The sequence below is a fragment of the Rhineura floridana genome, chromosome 21 (genome assembly GCF_030035675.1).
Source record: "Rhineura floridana isolate rRhiFlo1 chromosome 21, rRhiFlo1.hap2, whole genome shotgun sequence".
NCBI lineage: Eukaryota > Metazoa > Chordata > Lepidosauria > Squamata > Rhineuridae > Rhineura > Rhineura floridana.
Window position 1 is genome coordinate 2,585,563 of NC_084500.1, and position 16,506 is coordinate 2,602,068.

General features: G+C 48.8%; 1 protein-coding gene across 6 annotated transcripts in view; it reads right to left on the bottom strand.

Annotated features, from left to right (window-relative positions):
• Window positions 1-16,398, bottom strand: part of RFFL (ring finger and FYVE like domain containing E3 ubiquitin protein ligase) — a 34,510-nt gene extending 18,112 nt beyond the window's left edge. Inside the window, exons 1-3 of one of the 6 annotated variants that reach the window (XM_061605374.1) lie at window positions 16,285-16,397; window positions 5,839-7,375; window positions 2,248-2,345 (exon numbers count right to left, since the gene is read on the bottom strand). In XM_061605374.1, the coding sequence (XP_061461358.1) occupies window positions 2,248-2,256 (9 nt within the window). In that variant the 5' untranslated portion in view covers window positions 2,257-2,345; window positions 5,839-7,375; window positions 16,285-16,397. Of the gene's footprint in view, window positions 1-1,044; window positions 1,307-2,247; window positions 2,346-3,030; window positions 3,135-5,838; window positions 7,376-16,284 lie in introns of those variants that run through there. The other 5 variants (XM_061605370.1, XM_061605372.1, XM_061605375.1 and 2 more) reach the window with 5 other exon arrangements.
• Window positions 16,399-16,506: the final 108 nt, after the last annotated feature.

Below are 16,506 nucleotides of genomic sequence, written 5' to 3' on the forward strand. Positions count from 1 at the left end.
CTTAGAGGAAAAGGTGGGAGATAGATGTAATAAATAAATTTTAAGAAATCTGGAGGAGACCAGGTTGGGAAAGGACTCCTCTAGCGACATCCAGATTAGAGAGCCAACAAGAGTAGTGTGGCATAGTGGTTAGAGTCTTGGGCCAGGACCTGGGAGAGACCAGGGTTCGAATACCCATTTGGCCATGAAGCTCACTGGGTGACCTTTGGCCGGTCACTCACTCTCTCCCAACCTAACCTACCTTACAGGGCTGTTGGGGGCCTAAAACAGGGAGGAGAAAACCACATGCAGCCACCTTTAGCTCCGTGGATGAAAAGCTGGGGCCTAAAATAACATAACATAAAATATATAATTCCTAGCTTAAACTAACCCAGCGGTTAGCAACGCATGCAAGGCATGCTGGCTGGGAGTCCAGCAACAGGGGGAAGGCACTGGGTTGGGGTCAAAAACAGTCTTGCGGACCCAGCATCCTATTTAACTGCCTCTCCTGAAAGGTGAGCGTGAGAGTGTTGTCTGAAAACAACAGGAGGAGTATCTGGAAAGAGCCAACCCCCATAATTCCCGCCCAACATCATTCATTCATGGCATTTATAGCCCAACCTTTTCTCTCAGGAGCTCAAAGTGGGGCACATGGCTTCCCCATTTTGACTTCCCCATTTTGATCCTCACAACAACCCTGCGAGGTAGGTTAGCTTGAGAGGCAGTGACTGGCCTCCAAGGTCACCCAGTCAGCTTCATGGCTGAGTGCAGATTTGAACCCTGGTCTCTCCCAGGTCCCAGGCCTGCACCCGTACACCACAGTGGCTCTCTTTTGCCCCCCCCCCAGCTCAGCCCCATGACTTCAGAATTCTCCCTGTGGCCACGGGGATGTCCTCAGGGGGATTTCTGCAACAGGATCAGGAGCCAAGACAGTGACACAACAACATCACAGGTCTATGCTCGCTAAGCCAGGCAGGATCCATGCGGCAGGGTCACGGCTTCCGCAGTCGAGGGTTTGCGTTGCGTCAAAACGAAAATCAAACCCAAAACCCAAAACAAACTTACATATGAACCAATTTTCGGATCAGCCTTCATGCCATGGGAAAGGCGAAGTGCCGTTGAGACAAGGCCAGGAAGGGGCACAGGAGCATCTAAAGCCCACGGCGCTGTTGTTTAGCCTTCACCAGGAGAAGCAACGCATCCGCAAAAGGATATGAGTTACTGAAAATGACCGCTGCCCCGAGCCCAAGACTTGCGCCCATTTGCGAGCATTCGCCGTAGCCGGCTGGCATCTGACCGCAGCAGATCTTCTGCCTTCCACTTAGAGTGACTCAACGTGGTTAAGTACGGTGCGAGTTGCAAATTAACAAGGAAAACCGGTCCTTTAACCAGGGCAGAAGAAGCCTGACAAATTGCTGCAAGGCACCTCCTGAACTCACACACGTGCTCACACCCCGCAAGACAGGAGCTGTCATCACATGCTCCAAATGAAAGGAAGCTCCCTTTTCCAGAACAAGGATCATTGCTTCAAAAGGCCGCATTTGGCAGAAGCCTTTTGGCAGGACTGAGCAAAGCCCAGCGGGTACCTAAAATCCAGGAAGAGCAGGTTTTATATACACACTCACAGCCTCATACTCGCAGCTCGGGAACGGTAAGAAACCAAAGAATCAGTGCAGTTTTGAAATCAGCGGTTTTAAAAAAACAGTGCAGGTTCAAATGGGTCAGTCTACCGTCTTGATTCAAAACGGCACCCAACTGTATTCAAACATAGACAAAAACCTGCTCAGGAGCTAAATATGGCTGCGGTGTCTTAAGAAGTCTCCAAAGGCACTGCGAACCAACAAACAACTTTCCAAGATACAGAGTAGGCAATAACAGGTACATGCATTGCACAGACCTTGTTCCAGCAATCCTTACAACAATTCTATAAGGACAAACAGCATTAGGCACGTATTTTGGGGACAGTGGGATGAGGTTCCCACAAGGCAGAGAGAATCCCACATCTCTTGCCCTAAGGAGGCACCCATGTGGGTGGTAGAAAAAGGAGAGGGAGAAACAGGATGGGACACCCAGTGCTATGGGCCCGACCTACAGGGTTGGCGCTGTAGAGGGGTGGTCCGTGTTACCGAGAAGCTCGACCTTGCAGTTATTTTAAGTATTGCACCTTTGCACCTTCATTTCAGAAAATCCCCAGGTTGCCTGTCCACAGGATACCATACAGAGGCTTCAGCCATCAAGGGGCAAAATTGGAAGGTTGGATTTGCTCACCTCAGTCATCACTGAAAGCCTCTGGCTGGCTCTGCATGGGACTCCTCTCTCTCTTTCGTATTCATATGATTGTGCTTACATCCCACCAATATACGTAACTGGGGAGAACAATACGTCAGTCAATTTACACATCAGATATCGACAGGGGTGGATACTCATTCCGCAATCGACGCGACTCAATATTCAAATAACTGGCCACACCCAGTGGAGGCCGGCCCATTAGGGCGGATGGAGCACTGCCCCACCAACCTCAGCCAGCCCCCACCCGCCTGCCTTCTGACTGACAGCCAATCCAGGGGGCGGCACTTGCATTTATACCCCACCTTTTCACCCAAGGAGTTCAAGGTGGTACACGTGGTTCTCCCCTTCCTGATTTTATCCTCACAATAACCCTGCGAGGTAGGTTAAGCTGAGAGGCACTGCCTTATACCCCATAGGAATCTGCCTTAATGAGCCAGAACATTGGTCCATCTACCTCAGTATTGCTACACTGATTGGCAGCGACTCTCCAGGGTTTCAGGAAGGAGTCTCTTCCAGCCTTAGAGATGCCGGGGGCTGAAGTTCGGGCCTTCTGCAAGCAAGGAAGATGCTCTACCACTGAGCTGCGGCCCTTCCCCTGAACGTCATCCAGTGAGCTCCATGGCTAAATGGGGGTGTGAACCTTGGGCTTCCAGGTCTGACACTCTAACCATTACACCACACTGTCTGACTCAGCACAAGGCAGCGACGCACATAAAAGTCCATTCTCACTGTCCCCATCAACTGTAAAGCAGACATAAATACCTGCGTCCGGTCCTCGTAAGCTCTCCTACGCGAAAGCAGGCTCTTCATAAGAATTCTTTGCCAACCAGAACACACTGTCCTTAGACAAAGGCTCTGGTTTACGCAAATGGATATGAAACAGCCCTGCAGAACAGAAAGGTTCCTGGCCGTAAAAGGGAGGGCTCCTGGGGCTGGGGGGGGGCAGAGTGAGAGAAATGCACTTCACTGATTACTTTATATAAAAGGTTAAGGCTCAGGTTTGCTAACTCTCACAAACCCAAAGTAGAGAGATGTTCGCTCGTCCGACCCACCCCAAGCACATTCTTATTTCTTTCAAGAATGCATGAAATATCTAAGCGAAGGACGAGAGTACAGAAAAGTGCATTTCTTTCAAAAATAAAATATAAAACAAGGTTCCAAAGCATCATCATCATCATAAATCATGACAGAAGATTACAAAGTACAACAATCCAGTATGAGTTTTAACAGCTGCCGGCTACACACTTAATTAAAAATAATTTTAAAAGAACTCTCAAGCTACCAGTGCTGAACTCCACGCAAGATGCAGCAACAGCCAGTCTAAAACAAGGAGCCCGCAATTCCCTACAAAGGTGGGGACCACTGAGGAATTTATCTTGGGGGGGGGAGAAGTAGGGAAGAGAAAACTGAACCCTCCTCTGCCTCCGTGCAAGTAATTTCTCCCCAGCAATTTTTTTCTCTAGGTGGGCAACCATGCCCAGAAGTATTATGACTGCTATTGTTACTTGTTAATTGCTTTCTACATGCATCATCTGCACCTCACTTTGAGATATAGCACCCATCGGAAATAGCCAGAGAAGGATCGCAGCACTGAAGAACCCTCCCCTGACTTGCTCTATGGGAAAACAAGAGTTGCAGAGTCCCACTCCTGCCACATCTAATTGCGTGCTCATTCTTTTGCAGCAAGTGGGAGATCATGAAACAGGCCCACAGCGTACTGTTGCGCGCCTCCCCCAATCTCCGAGCGGTGAGATCTCGGGGGTCCCTGTGCCCCTCCAGGGTTTGCTTTTCTTTGGGAAGAAGGTCAGCGGAGACTGCAGTGTCTTTATGAAATATGGTTTATTTATTTACACACATTCCAACCTGAGCTCAAGGATGGAGGGCTCCAATGCATCAGCAGTCCAATATCCAGCTTTTCCATCTGGGCTGCAGGAGGCACTCCAAAGGCCAGGGTGCAGAGAGCCAGTCTCTCTGCCTGCCTTCCAGTTCCCAGCAATTCTCTAGACACTCTAAAACTACAAGCACACTTCTGCTGGCTGCCAGGAGTGTGGGGGGAGGGAGGCTCTCCTGCAGAGTTTCAATGACAAAAGGGGTCTTCCTGGCCCATTCACCGTTGCTAGGCAACTGATCGGCCCATTATTTTGCCTGGCCAATCTATTTGGTTAACAAAAGACTCATTTGACCAGCATTTGACCTCATTCCAAGGCATAGGATTCCAAATCAGAGGCTGGAAAGGGGACCCACAGGAATCATCCATCCCAACCCCCATGCTCACAACAGTACTTTAAGGCAAGGAGGAGCAGAAGGGAGGTTGGGATCCACTGGGAGATCACTGGGCGATCTGACGTAGATCGGCAAGGACTTCCAATACCTGATTGTTTAACAACGGGAAGAACACAGTAACTCCCAATCCAAAATTAAGGGGAGTCAACTGGCATTCTCACGCAGCAGCTGCCCCAGGTTTACTGTTCAGATGGCACCTATGCAAAAGATTCCTGAGCAGCTGTAAAGAGAGAAAAGGTTAGCGGCCAACCTACCCTGTACAGAGGCAGGGCCTCAGCTCAGCGGCAGAGCACACTTGCTTTGCACATAGATGGAGGAAAAGGCTATCGATGCACGATGGCTACGCTCTGCCTCCACAGAGACAGCAGGCTTCCAAATATCAGATGCTGGAAACTGCAGGAGGGGAGAGTTGCTCTTGCGCTCAGGTCCTGCTTGCAGGCTTCTCATGGAGGCATCTGGTTGGCCACTGTGAGAACAGGATGCTGGACTAGATGGGGCCCTTTTGGCTCAATCCAGCAGGGCCCTTCTTATGGAGACCCCCTTTCCCCCCCCTCCTCTCATCTCTCCCTAGCAAGTTCCGAGCTCACTTGCGCCAGAGGGTTGCTTTGCTTCCAGAGCCTTCTGTAATCAGAGCCACAATCCTAGGGCTGCCCACTCCTGGTATTGACTACCCTGAGCTGGATTAGACCGATGGCTGGATTCGGAACAACGCAGCCACCAATGCTCCTCCAGACCGCAGCTAGTCTCCCACGGTTTTAAACGCGGGTGCAACCGACCAGACTAGTTGCCAGGAGCAGCAACCCCTGCTGTGTAGTTCTGTTCCCAACAAGCAGCCCTCCCACCCTAGGAATCCAAGAGCGCAACAGGTTGCCCGAGCCACGGCTATTTGGAGAAGAGACAGGCTATGGGGAATAATGGCTGATGCAAGGCCCGTAGCACATATCACCTGGGGAGGTGGGGGAGGGAGCACAGCAAGAGGGAAACAGCTGATGAAGGCAACTCCGCAGAAGGGAGGGCTGCCGAGCGAGCGGCGCGATGTGCAGCTGCGGCTGAGCAAGGGGGAGGTTCACATGCAGGAGGAGCCAGGGTCAATCTCTGGTGCCTCCCGTCGAAAAATAGTTATATGTCTGGGAGCAGAGAGCCACTGTGGCGTAGTGGTTAGAGTATTGGACCAGGACCTGGGAGACCAGGGTTTGAATTCCTACACAGCCCTGAAGCTCACTGGGTGACCTTGGGCCAGTCCCTGCCTCTCAGCCTCAGAGGAAACAACCTCTGGATACCGCTTACCATGAAAACCCTATTCATAGGGTCGCCACGAGTCAGGATCGACTTGAAGGCAGTCCATTTCCATTTCATCTGGAAGCAAGATTAGGAATGATGTGGTGGCGCTTATTTGCCAGCGTTTGCCAACCTAGTGCCCTCCAGGGGTTTGGGGCCACAACTCCCATCAGCCCCTGCCAGCACAGTGGACACTGAATGGTTTACACACCATTTAAGCCAGTGCCATCGCTGTCTGTTTTTTGGGGTCAGATTAAAAAAAAGCTTGTTTATTTGCCCAGGCGTTAATTTCTATGCTTGTTGATAGCCAGGCTGAATTAGATCTTCTTTTGGTGTATTTTGTGGGTATTTCAGCATGTATTTATTCTGTTTTTAACATTTGTCACTTTGAGTTCATTTTTGAAAAAAAGGGACCCATCAATATAATAAAGAAGCTGCAATCCTATGGGTGCTTACCTGGGAGTAGGCCCCACTGAAAACAAAAGGACTGCCTTCAGAGTACACATGTATAGATTCCTGCCTGTGAAAAGGATTTTGCTTCCCAGTTTATAGGAATAAGTGGCTAGCTCAAGATCTGTTAATGAATCCACGGCACAAAATGTTTAAGTAGCAGGTTAAGCCACAATGGATGCCTCTGGGCATATACAGGGTGCTCTCCCTTCACTGCTAAGCAGTTGCGACCCTCCCATCCCTCCTCTGAAAATTAAATCATCACATGAATGTGCTGGCTGGGGCCGGATAGGAGTTATAGTCCAACAACATCTGGAGGGCACCGGGTTGGCAAAGGCTGAAACAAACATCACTGAGCTAGGCAGACCAGAGAAGAAAGCAGCTTCATAGCAGAGCAAATCCTCTGTAGGCAAATTCCTCCAGCATCTTCGCTTAAAGGGTGGTCCAGACTCTGTGGACTTAGAAGCCACCTTGGAGCTTCTTGCAATAGCAAATGCAGCAACACCCACCAATTTGGACGGCTTTAAAGGGGGATCAGATCAGGGGGTTCCAAACTGTGACCTGCCAGCTTCATCCAGGTGGTCCGCAGCATATTCGTACAGAACGTGGCACTTAGGATGCTTGTGGGAGCAAACTACTGCCGGCATGTAACAACTTCCTTGCAGGCTTCGCACTGGCTGCCCATCTGCTACTGAGTCAAGTTCAAGGTGTTGGTGCTAAGATATAAGGCCCGTCTACAGCTCTGGACCGGGTGAGCTGAGAGACCGCTTTGTCCCTTACATGCCAAGTTAGGCCACTGCTGTCTATGGGACAGTTTCTCCTGCAAGTTCCAAAGGTCCCAGAGGCCCGTTCCGCAGGAACTCCGAGCGGGGCTTTCAATGTGGCTGCCCCTGTTCTGTGGAACAGCATCCCTGCTGAGATATAACAGGCACCCATCTGCACTTTCCAGAAACCAGTGAAGACATTTTTTGTTCCGACAGGTTTTCCCAGCTGGTCTGAATGGGTCTCTGTCATGGGTGTCTACTACGTATCCGCTTTTTTAAAAAATGTCTTTTGTGGGTTTTTCCTGTTTTTATTATATATCGCCTCGAGACGACTGTAGAAGGTGATAAAGAAAAAAATAACAAAAATTTGAATTCTATAGAATTCAAAGTGTAACACAATATAAGAAATACTAGATGCAAAATGGCAAAAATACAATTACAAACCATACCGCATCTAGCACAACACATTATAATTGCTACAACACGCAGGAAAAAAATTCCATTAAGCTGTCCACCAAGAACCTCAAGTCATCTGTGGGAGAATTAAAGTTTGGGAGTTACACTGGATTAGACAAATTAAGGAAAAATGAGGGACTACTGGCTCTGCAGGATAAAGGCTTGCACGATAAGGCAGCTTGATGTGTTCAAAGCAGCGTGGCAGAGTTCGACATCCACAAGAAATGTTTGCATGTGTGAATATCGGTTGGAAATTCTGCAAATGGATGGGGTGGCGGCTGTGATTTCTGAAGTTAACAATGATTCCCCGCACACTCGGCCTTCCAGGGCATTTGAAGCCTAAACATTTCCTTGACCTCTTCATCGGGAAGTCCAGTCCATTCAACTCAACCTGACTCACTTCCCAGAAAACCTGCTCGGGAACGTTCCTCCTCTGAAGAAGTCCTGGTTTTCCAACTCATTTCAGTCTGACGTGATTCCAACTTGTTGTTTTTGTTTTACAAGTCAGAGCTTAAAATAATTATAAGGAGCCTCATAATTCCCGAGTAAATTGACCAGGTGTGGAAAGCCCCCAGGGTCATCATGGGAAGGGCCTGCTGCTTTGAAGCAAGTTTCTGCCCTCTTTATGGTTCAGGTGGGCGAGGCCACCCAGCCAAAAGTGACACGATAGGTGGGACGTAATCAGAGAGGTAGAGAGATCCTAATTTGGGACTGTGTGCAAATGTTTCATAGAATCATAGAATAGCAGAGTTGGAAGGGGCCTATAAGGCCATCAAGTCCAACCCCCTGCTCAATGCAGCAATCCAAATCAAAGCATTCCCGACAGATGGCTGGTTTGCTTATTATCACTAGCATATTAAGATTGCAGGCTTTGAATAGGCACACCATTTTAAAAGGACACAGGAGGCAGCGTGGTGTAATGGTCGGAGTGCTGGACTATGCCCTGGGGGAACAGGGTTCAAATTCCCACTCAGCCATTAAGCTCGCTGGGCAACCCAGTCGCTCTCTTAACCCAACCTACGTCGCAGGGTTGTTGTGAGGATTAACATGGTGAGGGAGGAGAACCACGTACGCCATCCTGAGGGGAATAGTGGGATATAAATGTAATAAACAGCAACAACAACCCACATGGTGAATTTATTTTGGAGGCCTCGTGTATGTTTTATTATCATTTCTCCTAAGAGTGACGTTCAGGAGCAAGTGGCAATTGTTACGCCGCAAAAACACACACACAGGTGATTGCACACCCAGGTGGACCTCACAATTTGCACAAGCACAACAAATCGGGGGGGGGAACAGAAACCAAAATGAGCCATAAATAACAAGCCTACACCCAAGAATTGCACATCCATGCACTCCCACGTAGAAGAGGGGAAAAGACTAGATTCAATCAGGCCTCCCAATTGCAGCACATGCTCTATTTTAACTAACTGCAAAAGAGGGAAACGGGATAGGAAGAAGGTGAGCGAGGACAGAGTTTTTTTATGGGCCACAAAATATCTCTGTTTTAAAAAAAAACTTAAAGGCCCTCACTCCCCAGAAAAAAAGCCAGCCAAATAAGGACTGACTATGCCCAGTAGCCACAGAATATAGCATGTTGGAAAACTATGGGGGGATGAGGTGGGAAAAGTACAATGGAGTGTCCTAGAGGAGAGTGCGGCTGGCTTGCACCCCAGCAGGAGGGCATTCCACACTGCAACACTTTGTTGCAGGTACCAATTGTCTTTTTGTTTTGCGGCAGTTTCCCACCAAGATATCGCCAGCAGGAACGGGCCAGAAGAATTCCTACGAGTGAATAAAGCCAGTATCTCCTTGCCAAAATCTTTGCTTGGTATGTTTTTTAAGGCGGGAAGGATCGCCCTGGTTAAGACACATCTGTTAACAATTGAAAGCCAATGGAAGCCTTGCAAGATGCCCCTGCTTTAGCCAACCCTTTCCTTAAGACGCCTCAGCCTGACCTTCTCTGTTCCTGCTCCCTGTCTTCAAGAATGAAAACGTATCCCAAACACAGCAGCTTCAATTTGGGACGGGGGCAAGAAGGTTCTAGAAGACCACATTTAGAGGTAAGGGTTTCAGAGTGCCCCATTTGTTTTATATAAAAGATTTCTACACCACCCTTCATCATAACAAGCTCCAGATATGACAATATAGATAATAAATTAATTCAACCTCAATGCAGTAAAACACATTGTTGTTGTTATGTGCGTCCAAGTTGACTACGACTTATGGCGACCCTATGAATCAGCAACCTCCAAGAGCATCTATCACGAACCACCCTGTTCAGATCTTGTAAGTTCAGGTCTGTGGCTTCCTTTATGGAATCAAGCCATCTCTTGTTTGGCCTTCCTCTTTTTCTACTCCCTTCTGTTTTTCCCAGCATTATTATCTTTTCTAATGAATCCGTTCTTCTCATTATGTGTCCAAAACACATTAGCAACGTTAATAAAAGGCAGGAGATAAATTTACAAAGCAGATTGAGGCACTATGCATTGGAGCTGCCTTATATGCAGTCAGACTACTGGCCCATCCAGCTCAGTACTGTCTACATTGACTGACAGCAACTCTTCAGGGTTTCAGGCAGAGTTTCTCCCAGAGTTTCTGGAGAAGCTGGAGTGAAACTGGGACCTTCTGCACGCAAAGTAGGTGCTGTAACCACTGAGCGACAGTCCCTCCCACAATTAAAATACCTGGGTAAATACAAAAAAAGAGAGAAAGACTTAACCTGGCACCAAAAAGATTTGCAACAAATAGATCTGATCTAATGCAAACTGCAAAGGACTCTTATCATGTCTATGTAATCGCCAGAGTGTCTGATCACGTGGCTCTTAGACACACAATAAAGGAATACCAGATCAATGCAAGCTGGCATTCCCTCTCTCCTCCCCACCCAAAAAATGACAAAGCTATTTAAAAACATTTGCCAGTACTATGTTATTTTAAAAAGGCTGAATTTAGATATTTTTTATTAGTAATTTCATTCCCTGATGTCTAAAGGATACTTTGTTCAGTTGTTTACTATGTTTATTATCAATTTCTCTTGTATTTTAACAGCTGGTTTTTATGTACAGTGTTTATTTTGATACTGAAGAGGACGTTGTTCAGCTGTTTTAATGGTGTTTTGCAGAATGTGGAAATTTGGGGTGGGAGTTGTATTTACTGTTTATTTAAGGTGTTTTATGTTGTAAATTGCTTTTGTTTAAATATAAGCGGTATAGAAACTGTCCAAATAATAACAATGATGATTGAGGAATAGGAGTTGTTTTAAAGAACTCTGATCAACACTGAACAGCAAGAGGACCTCAAGGAAATGTAGGGTCTGTTCTCTGCTGCTGCAGCCCTTTGCCTTACAGGGAACCCATTAAGTTGTATGGGACTGCAACATTCCAGCCCCATACAGAGCAGGGAAATACAGAGCAGAGTGATTACAGACACGACAAAGTTCCTGAGCCTATTTCTCCAGAGCAAGTAAATCATTATCCACTGTCGCTGAGTCACCGTGCAACACCGGCCCTGCAGCCATTAAGATCCAATTGTTGCCAAGAAGAGTGTCCAAAAACAGGTCAGTTCACCATCCTCCTCCTCCATGTCCTTTCACCCCGTACAAGATGCTTACTGAGCCAGGCCACTGGCCCATTTAGTCCACTCCACACTGACTAGCAAAGGCTCTGCAGGCTTTCAGACTGGGGACATTCCCCGCCTACCCGCAGATTGAACCCTTCTGCGTGCAAATAAGGTGCTCTACCATTGAGCCCTTCTCTTCAAAATCCTCTCCATCCACCCATTCGGATCAACCAGCAAGTAGGCCAGATGAGCGGATAAACACTGACCTCAGTCGGAGTCTGGAAAACTACCGCTTGTCTTCCAGACTGCTGAAGATAGCCCAAAGTAAATAAACACCATATTTTCCAGATCGCTGAAACCCAAGAACCATTTCCTCTAGTTCCTTATTGAGGTTGCACAGAAAGACGAGGAAGAAGCCGAGTAACTGAAGCAGTACTGAGGGCAAAGCCCATGTCACGACGGCGCCATGCCCTTGGGACCCATAAACATGCGCCATTTCATGTTCACTTGTGAACAGGTTCGGTTCCAGATAAAAACCCGCTCTCGAGCTTAGCAGCGGTGGACTTGCCTTGGCGCCGCTTCGACATATGGGGAAAGACGAAAAAGCATAAACCAAAGAGCTCCTGTGCACGTATGACCCACGTCACAAACTTCAGAGGCAAGGATCAAGAAACGGAAAAGCACTTCCGTCGGAAATATCCGTGGCCCTTGCGTTCATACACCGTTACAGCAAACTAGGATTAAATGCAACATGGACTGGGGTGCCTGCAAGTGCCGACAGCCCGTAGAATATCATAACCAGTGGTTTCCCAACCTTCTCACCCACCCCACAGACCACCTGGAAACGGCTGAGGGTCTTGCCGGACCACGTCATTATTTTTCTACCAATTGCACTGCGCTGTGCTAGAGACTGTATGATTTTTAACTAAATTTTCATTGTTTCTTTCATTGCTTAGATTGTGTTTTATTGTATTTTACAACTGGCATTCCACAGAATCCAAAGTGCAGCTCAATGAAAATGCTATAGAAGAAGGAAAAGCAGGAATAACAATACAATTCAAAATCAATATGAATATTTAAGGTGGACATAACACGGACCACCTGAATGAAGCTTGAAGACCACTGGTGGCCCAGGGACCATCATTTGGGAACTCCTGCTTTATGGAATACAAGGGGACAGGTCCCTGCCCCGAAGAAGGTACAATCAAAAATTCGACAGAATCCTTTAACGTGGATTCCTGAGTGGGGGGGGGGGTTGGACTCGATGGCCTTACAGGGAGCTACATCAAAGACTTCTTGGAAAGGGGTTTTTTCAAGAGGTATTTGAAGGGAGTAAGAGAGGTGGCATCACACATGGGTCTTGGGAGGCATTTCTAATCATGAGGGGGCTGCAGGAGAGAAAGGGTAGACTCTTTGGTGGGAGGAGAAAACCTTCAGACAGTGGAGGTGGGTGTAGGTGAAGACATTGACATCACAGACAGGGATGTTTCAAGATAAGGGTAGACAGATGTTAGGGTGGGGGCAGCGGCTAGGACCTGGAGGGCTTTGAAGGCAAGGCAAAGAGCTTGTGCTGGATTCAGGGGTGGATAAAGGAGCCTCTGGAGGGATTTAAGGAAAGGCATTGTGTGGTAATCAGTTTTATTGCTTAAGCCATTAGCCATAACATACAATACACAACAGACAAAAGCGCTGGTGAAAATGGACTGCCTTCAAGTCGATCCCAACTTATGGCGACCCTATGAATTCATGGTAAGGGGTATTCCGAGGGGGTTTCCCCTTGCCTCCCTCTGAGGCTAGTCCTCCCCAGCTGGCTAGGGCCTGCTCAGCTTGCCACAGCTGCACAAGCCAGCCCCTTCCTTGTCCGCAACTGCCAGCTGGGGGGCAAGTGGGCCCCTTGGGACTCTGCAGCTTGCCCACGGCTGCACAGGTGGCAGGGCACGTCACCCCTGAGCCACTCACTGTGGGGTGATCTTCAGCTGGCCCTTGACACCCAGGAGACACAAGCGGGGATTTGAACTCACAGACTCTGGACTCCCAGCCAGGCTCCCCTCCCCACTGCGCTATACCAGCTACACAAAAGTGCCCGCTAATTCCTTTTTTTCCTTCAAACCAGAAAATGTTAAGATCTCTTTTCTGCACAATGTATAACAGGACGGTGAACAAATTCAACAAGAGATTTTGCTGGTGGCAGGAGAAACTACGCCACTTGGTACGTTATTTCTATGTTAGCAGACAAGGGTGGGTTTTTGGGGGGGGGACCCTTGATAGCCCCAATGTTCACAGTTCCTTAAAACATTTTCCCACCATGGTTTGCAACAGCGGTCAACTAAAGAGATTTCAAGGAAGGTCCTCATCTTAATTTCCACCACGATAAACAGAAGCAAGACTTCAAACGGGATCCCACAGAAGTTCCCCTCAGTTACGGAAAATGGCATCCATTAGGACACAGTGGAAATTCTCTTAAGGAGAACTTACCCAACTCAAGCAGATATTGTTCCAGCCCAGCCTTTGCCAATCTGGTGCCCTCCAGAGCTTTTTGGACAACAATTCCCATCAGCCCCCAGCCAGAGCACTCTACATTTCCATCACTACAACACTCCCAGGGCCAAGCGCTCACAGCAAATCATTCTTACGGCTCTGCGCTAACCTGACTCAAGGCATGTTGCCACCGCACATTGCTTTCGCTTTTTAGCAGTAAAGTTTATTTATCAAGTTGCTTCCAATATGGAAAGCAGCATTTCCTTCAGAGAATCTTGTTACAGCTGCTGGGGGGGGGGGGAACTAAGCAAGGAAGTTGAACAGACCCTAAAAAGCGTAACTCCCAACTCCCAAGCACGCTTACTCAGAAGTAAGTTCGACCAGGTTCAGGGGGACAACTCCCAGGTAAGTGTGTGTCAGGGTTCCAGCCCCAACCTAGCCATTCCAAGCAATGTCAAATTGAGCTTTTACACGTCATTGAGAAGCCGCCTACAAACATCATAGCAAATCTTTGCGACTTTTAAAATCCGCTACTTACAACTAAACACAATGTCAGCAACACAACCAAAGATGTGTTCAAACTCAGAACTTCCTCGCAGCAGCCAAGAACTTCATTCCCGAACTGGAAGCATCGTCCATCAGAAGCAAACAGGGGCCAGCCCAAAACATTTTTCTGCCCTAGGCAAAGGGCAGGACGGAGCCTCCACAGCTGAACCTCACTTCGGTTCGCAATAGGAGAGCGTCATCCGACGCACCCAAGGGGAGCAGGGTAGTTCAGAGGGTTTGCAACAGGCCTGTGACAGAAACACTTTTGATCTCCAATGGAGAAAAATGGCTGGGGGGGGGTGCTACTCCCACGCACCCCCAGGATCTGCCTCCTGAGTGAATTGCCTCACTCCATCTAGAAAGCAAGGTCAGAGGACCATGGGAAGCATTTTGAAATGCTTTTAAAGGATGGCTTTAAAAGAAGATTAGACAAATCCATGGAGGGTAAGGCTACAAGCTGCTACTAGCCAGGATGGCTATGGTCTGCCTCCATAGTCGGTGGCGGCGGTATTTATTTATTTATTTATTTTATTACATTTATATACCGCCCCATAGCCGAAGCTCTCTGGGCAGTTTACAGCAATTAAAAACAACAAAAACAATTATACAAATTTTAAACACAAAAAAACAATTTAAAAACACAATTTAAAAAAAATTAAAAAACAATTTAAAAACACATGCTAAAATGCCTGGGAGAAGAGGAAAGTCTTGACCTGGCGCCGAAAAGATAACAGTGTTGGCGCCAGGCGCACCTCGTCAGTACATGCTTATGAATACCAGTTGCCAGTAGCCGCAGGAGGGGAAAGCACTCTCGCACTCAGGTCCCGCTTGCAGGCTTCCAACGGGAATCTGGTTGGCCGCTGTGAAAACAGGATGCAGGACTAGATGGGCCACAAGCCTGATCTGGCAGGTTCTTCTTATGTTCTTTCCCTCCCTATTTTGTCCTCACAACAACCCTGCAAGGTTAGGCAAAGAAGCAGTGGCTGGCCGTTAGTCAGCATCCCAGCAGAGTATCCCGGGTATCCTCCAGGACTAGCCTGGCACACTAACCGCTGTACCACACTCTTTTCTCTCCCCACCCCAAAGAGGGAAACGCACAAACAGAGACGCTGCAATTCGCCGTCTTCAGATATCTGAAAGGCTGCTGTGTAGGAGACAGCAGACTTTCCCTCTGCTGTTCCAGAAGCCAGGGCTGAAACCAACAGATGGAAATGCCTGGGAAGCAGATTTTGGTTCGACATTGGGGGGGGGGGGACTTCCTAGCAATAACAGCCCTGCGATGGAGAAACAGGCTGCCTCAGGAGGTGGACAGCACTCCTTCCCTGGAGATAGTTAAGCCACCCGTCAGGCTGTAGTTGCATCCTGCTCTATTTGCGTGCAGAAGGTTGCAGATCAATGCCATCTCCAGGTACGACTGTCTGAACCACTGCAGACAGGGTGTGGGGAACCTGTGGCCCTCCAGATGTTGCTGGACTGCAACTCCCATCATCCCCGGCCACTGGCCATGGAGGCTGATGGGAGTTGTAGTTCTGCAACATCTGGAGAGCCAAGGGTTCCCCACACCCATCTTAAGTGGGAGGACGGAACTCCTATAAAGCTTCAGTCCGAGCCCATAGCAGGCAATTTAGAGCTTACACCAGAAATGGGCAAACTGTGGCCTTCTAGGGGCCTCCCCCCAGTTTACCCCTTCTCATTAAAAAGCAGCCCCCCACACCTCCTCCTCCCTCTTCAGGGGCCAGCCCTCCCAATTTACCCCTTTCCATTAAGAAGGGCCCCCCACGTCCCCTCCCTCTCCAGTCGCCCACCCCCCCGTTTACCCCCTTTCATTAAGAAGCAGCCCCCACCCCACTTTACCTGACCGAGGGACCTCCCCCCACACCCCACTTTCCTACTGAGAGGCACACCCCCAGCTCCACTGACCTCCCCCACAACAATCCAGCCCCCCCTCAAAAAGAATAGAACAACTAGCCCCCTGGTCCTTATTTTATGACGCTATAGATTGGATCTCCCCTCCCTACCCCACCCCACCCCACCCCACCCCAGGCTCTCTCGTTAAGGGAAAAATAAGGCTCTCCCCTCATTACAAGCCCCCCCTTCTCAAGACAACAGCTGCCCCTGCCCCCACCTCAGCCCTATAGCGACCCCCCCCAAATTGCGGATCTCTCTTACAGCACAGCAATATATTCCCCCCCCTTCTTACCTCTTCACCACTTCCTCCTCCGCCGAAGGCCGGACTCCAACTGACGTCCCAGAAGGAGAAGTGGGCGGGGCGCGGGCCTAGGCTCCGCCCCCTCGGCCGCCGCGCCGCTCGCCGCCATGGCAACGTAAGGGAGGGGGAAGGCGGGGCTTCCGTTGTGGCGGAGCGAGGAGAGCGACCGCGCTTCCCACCTTTATTCTCTATGGTTGGGGTGATAAGAGTAAG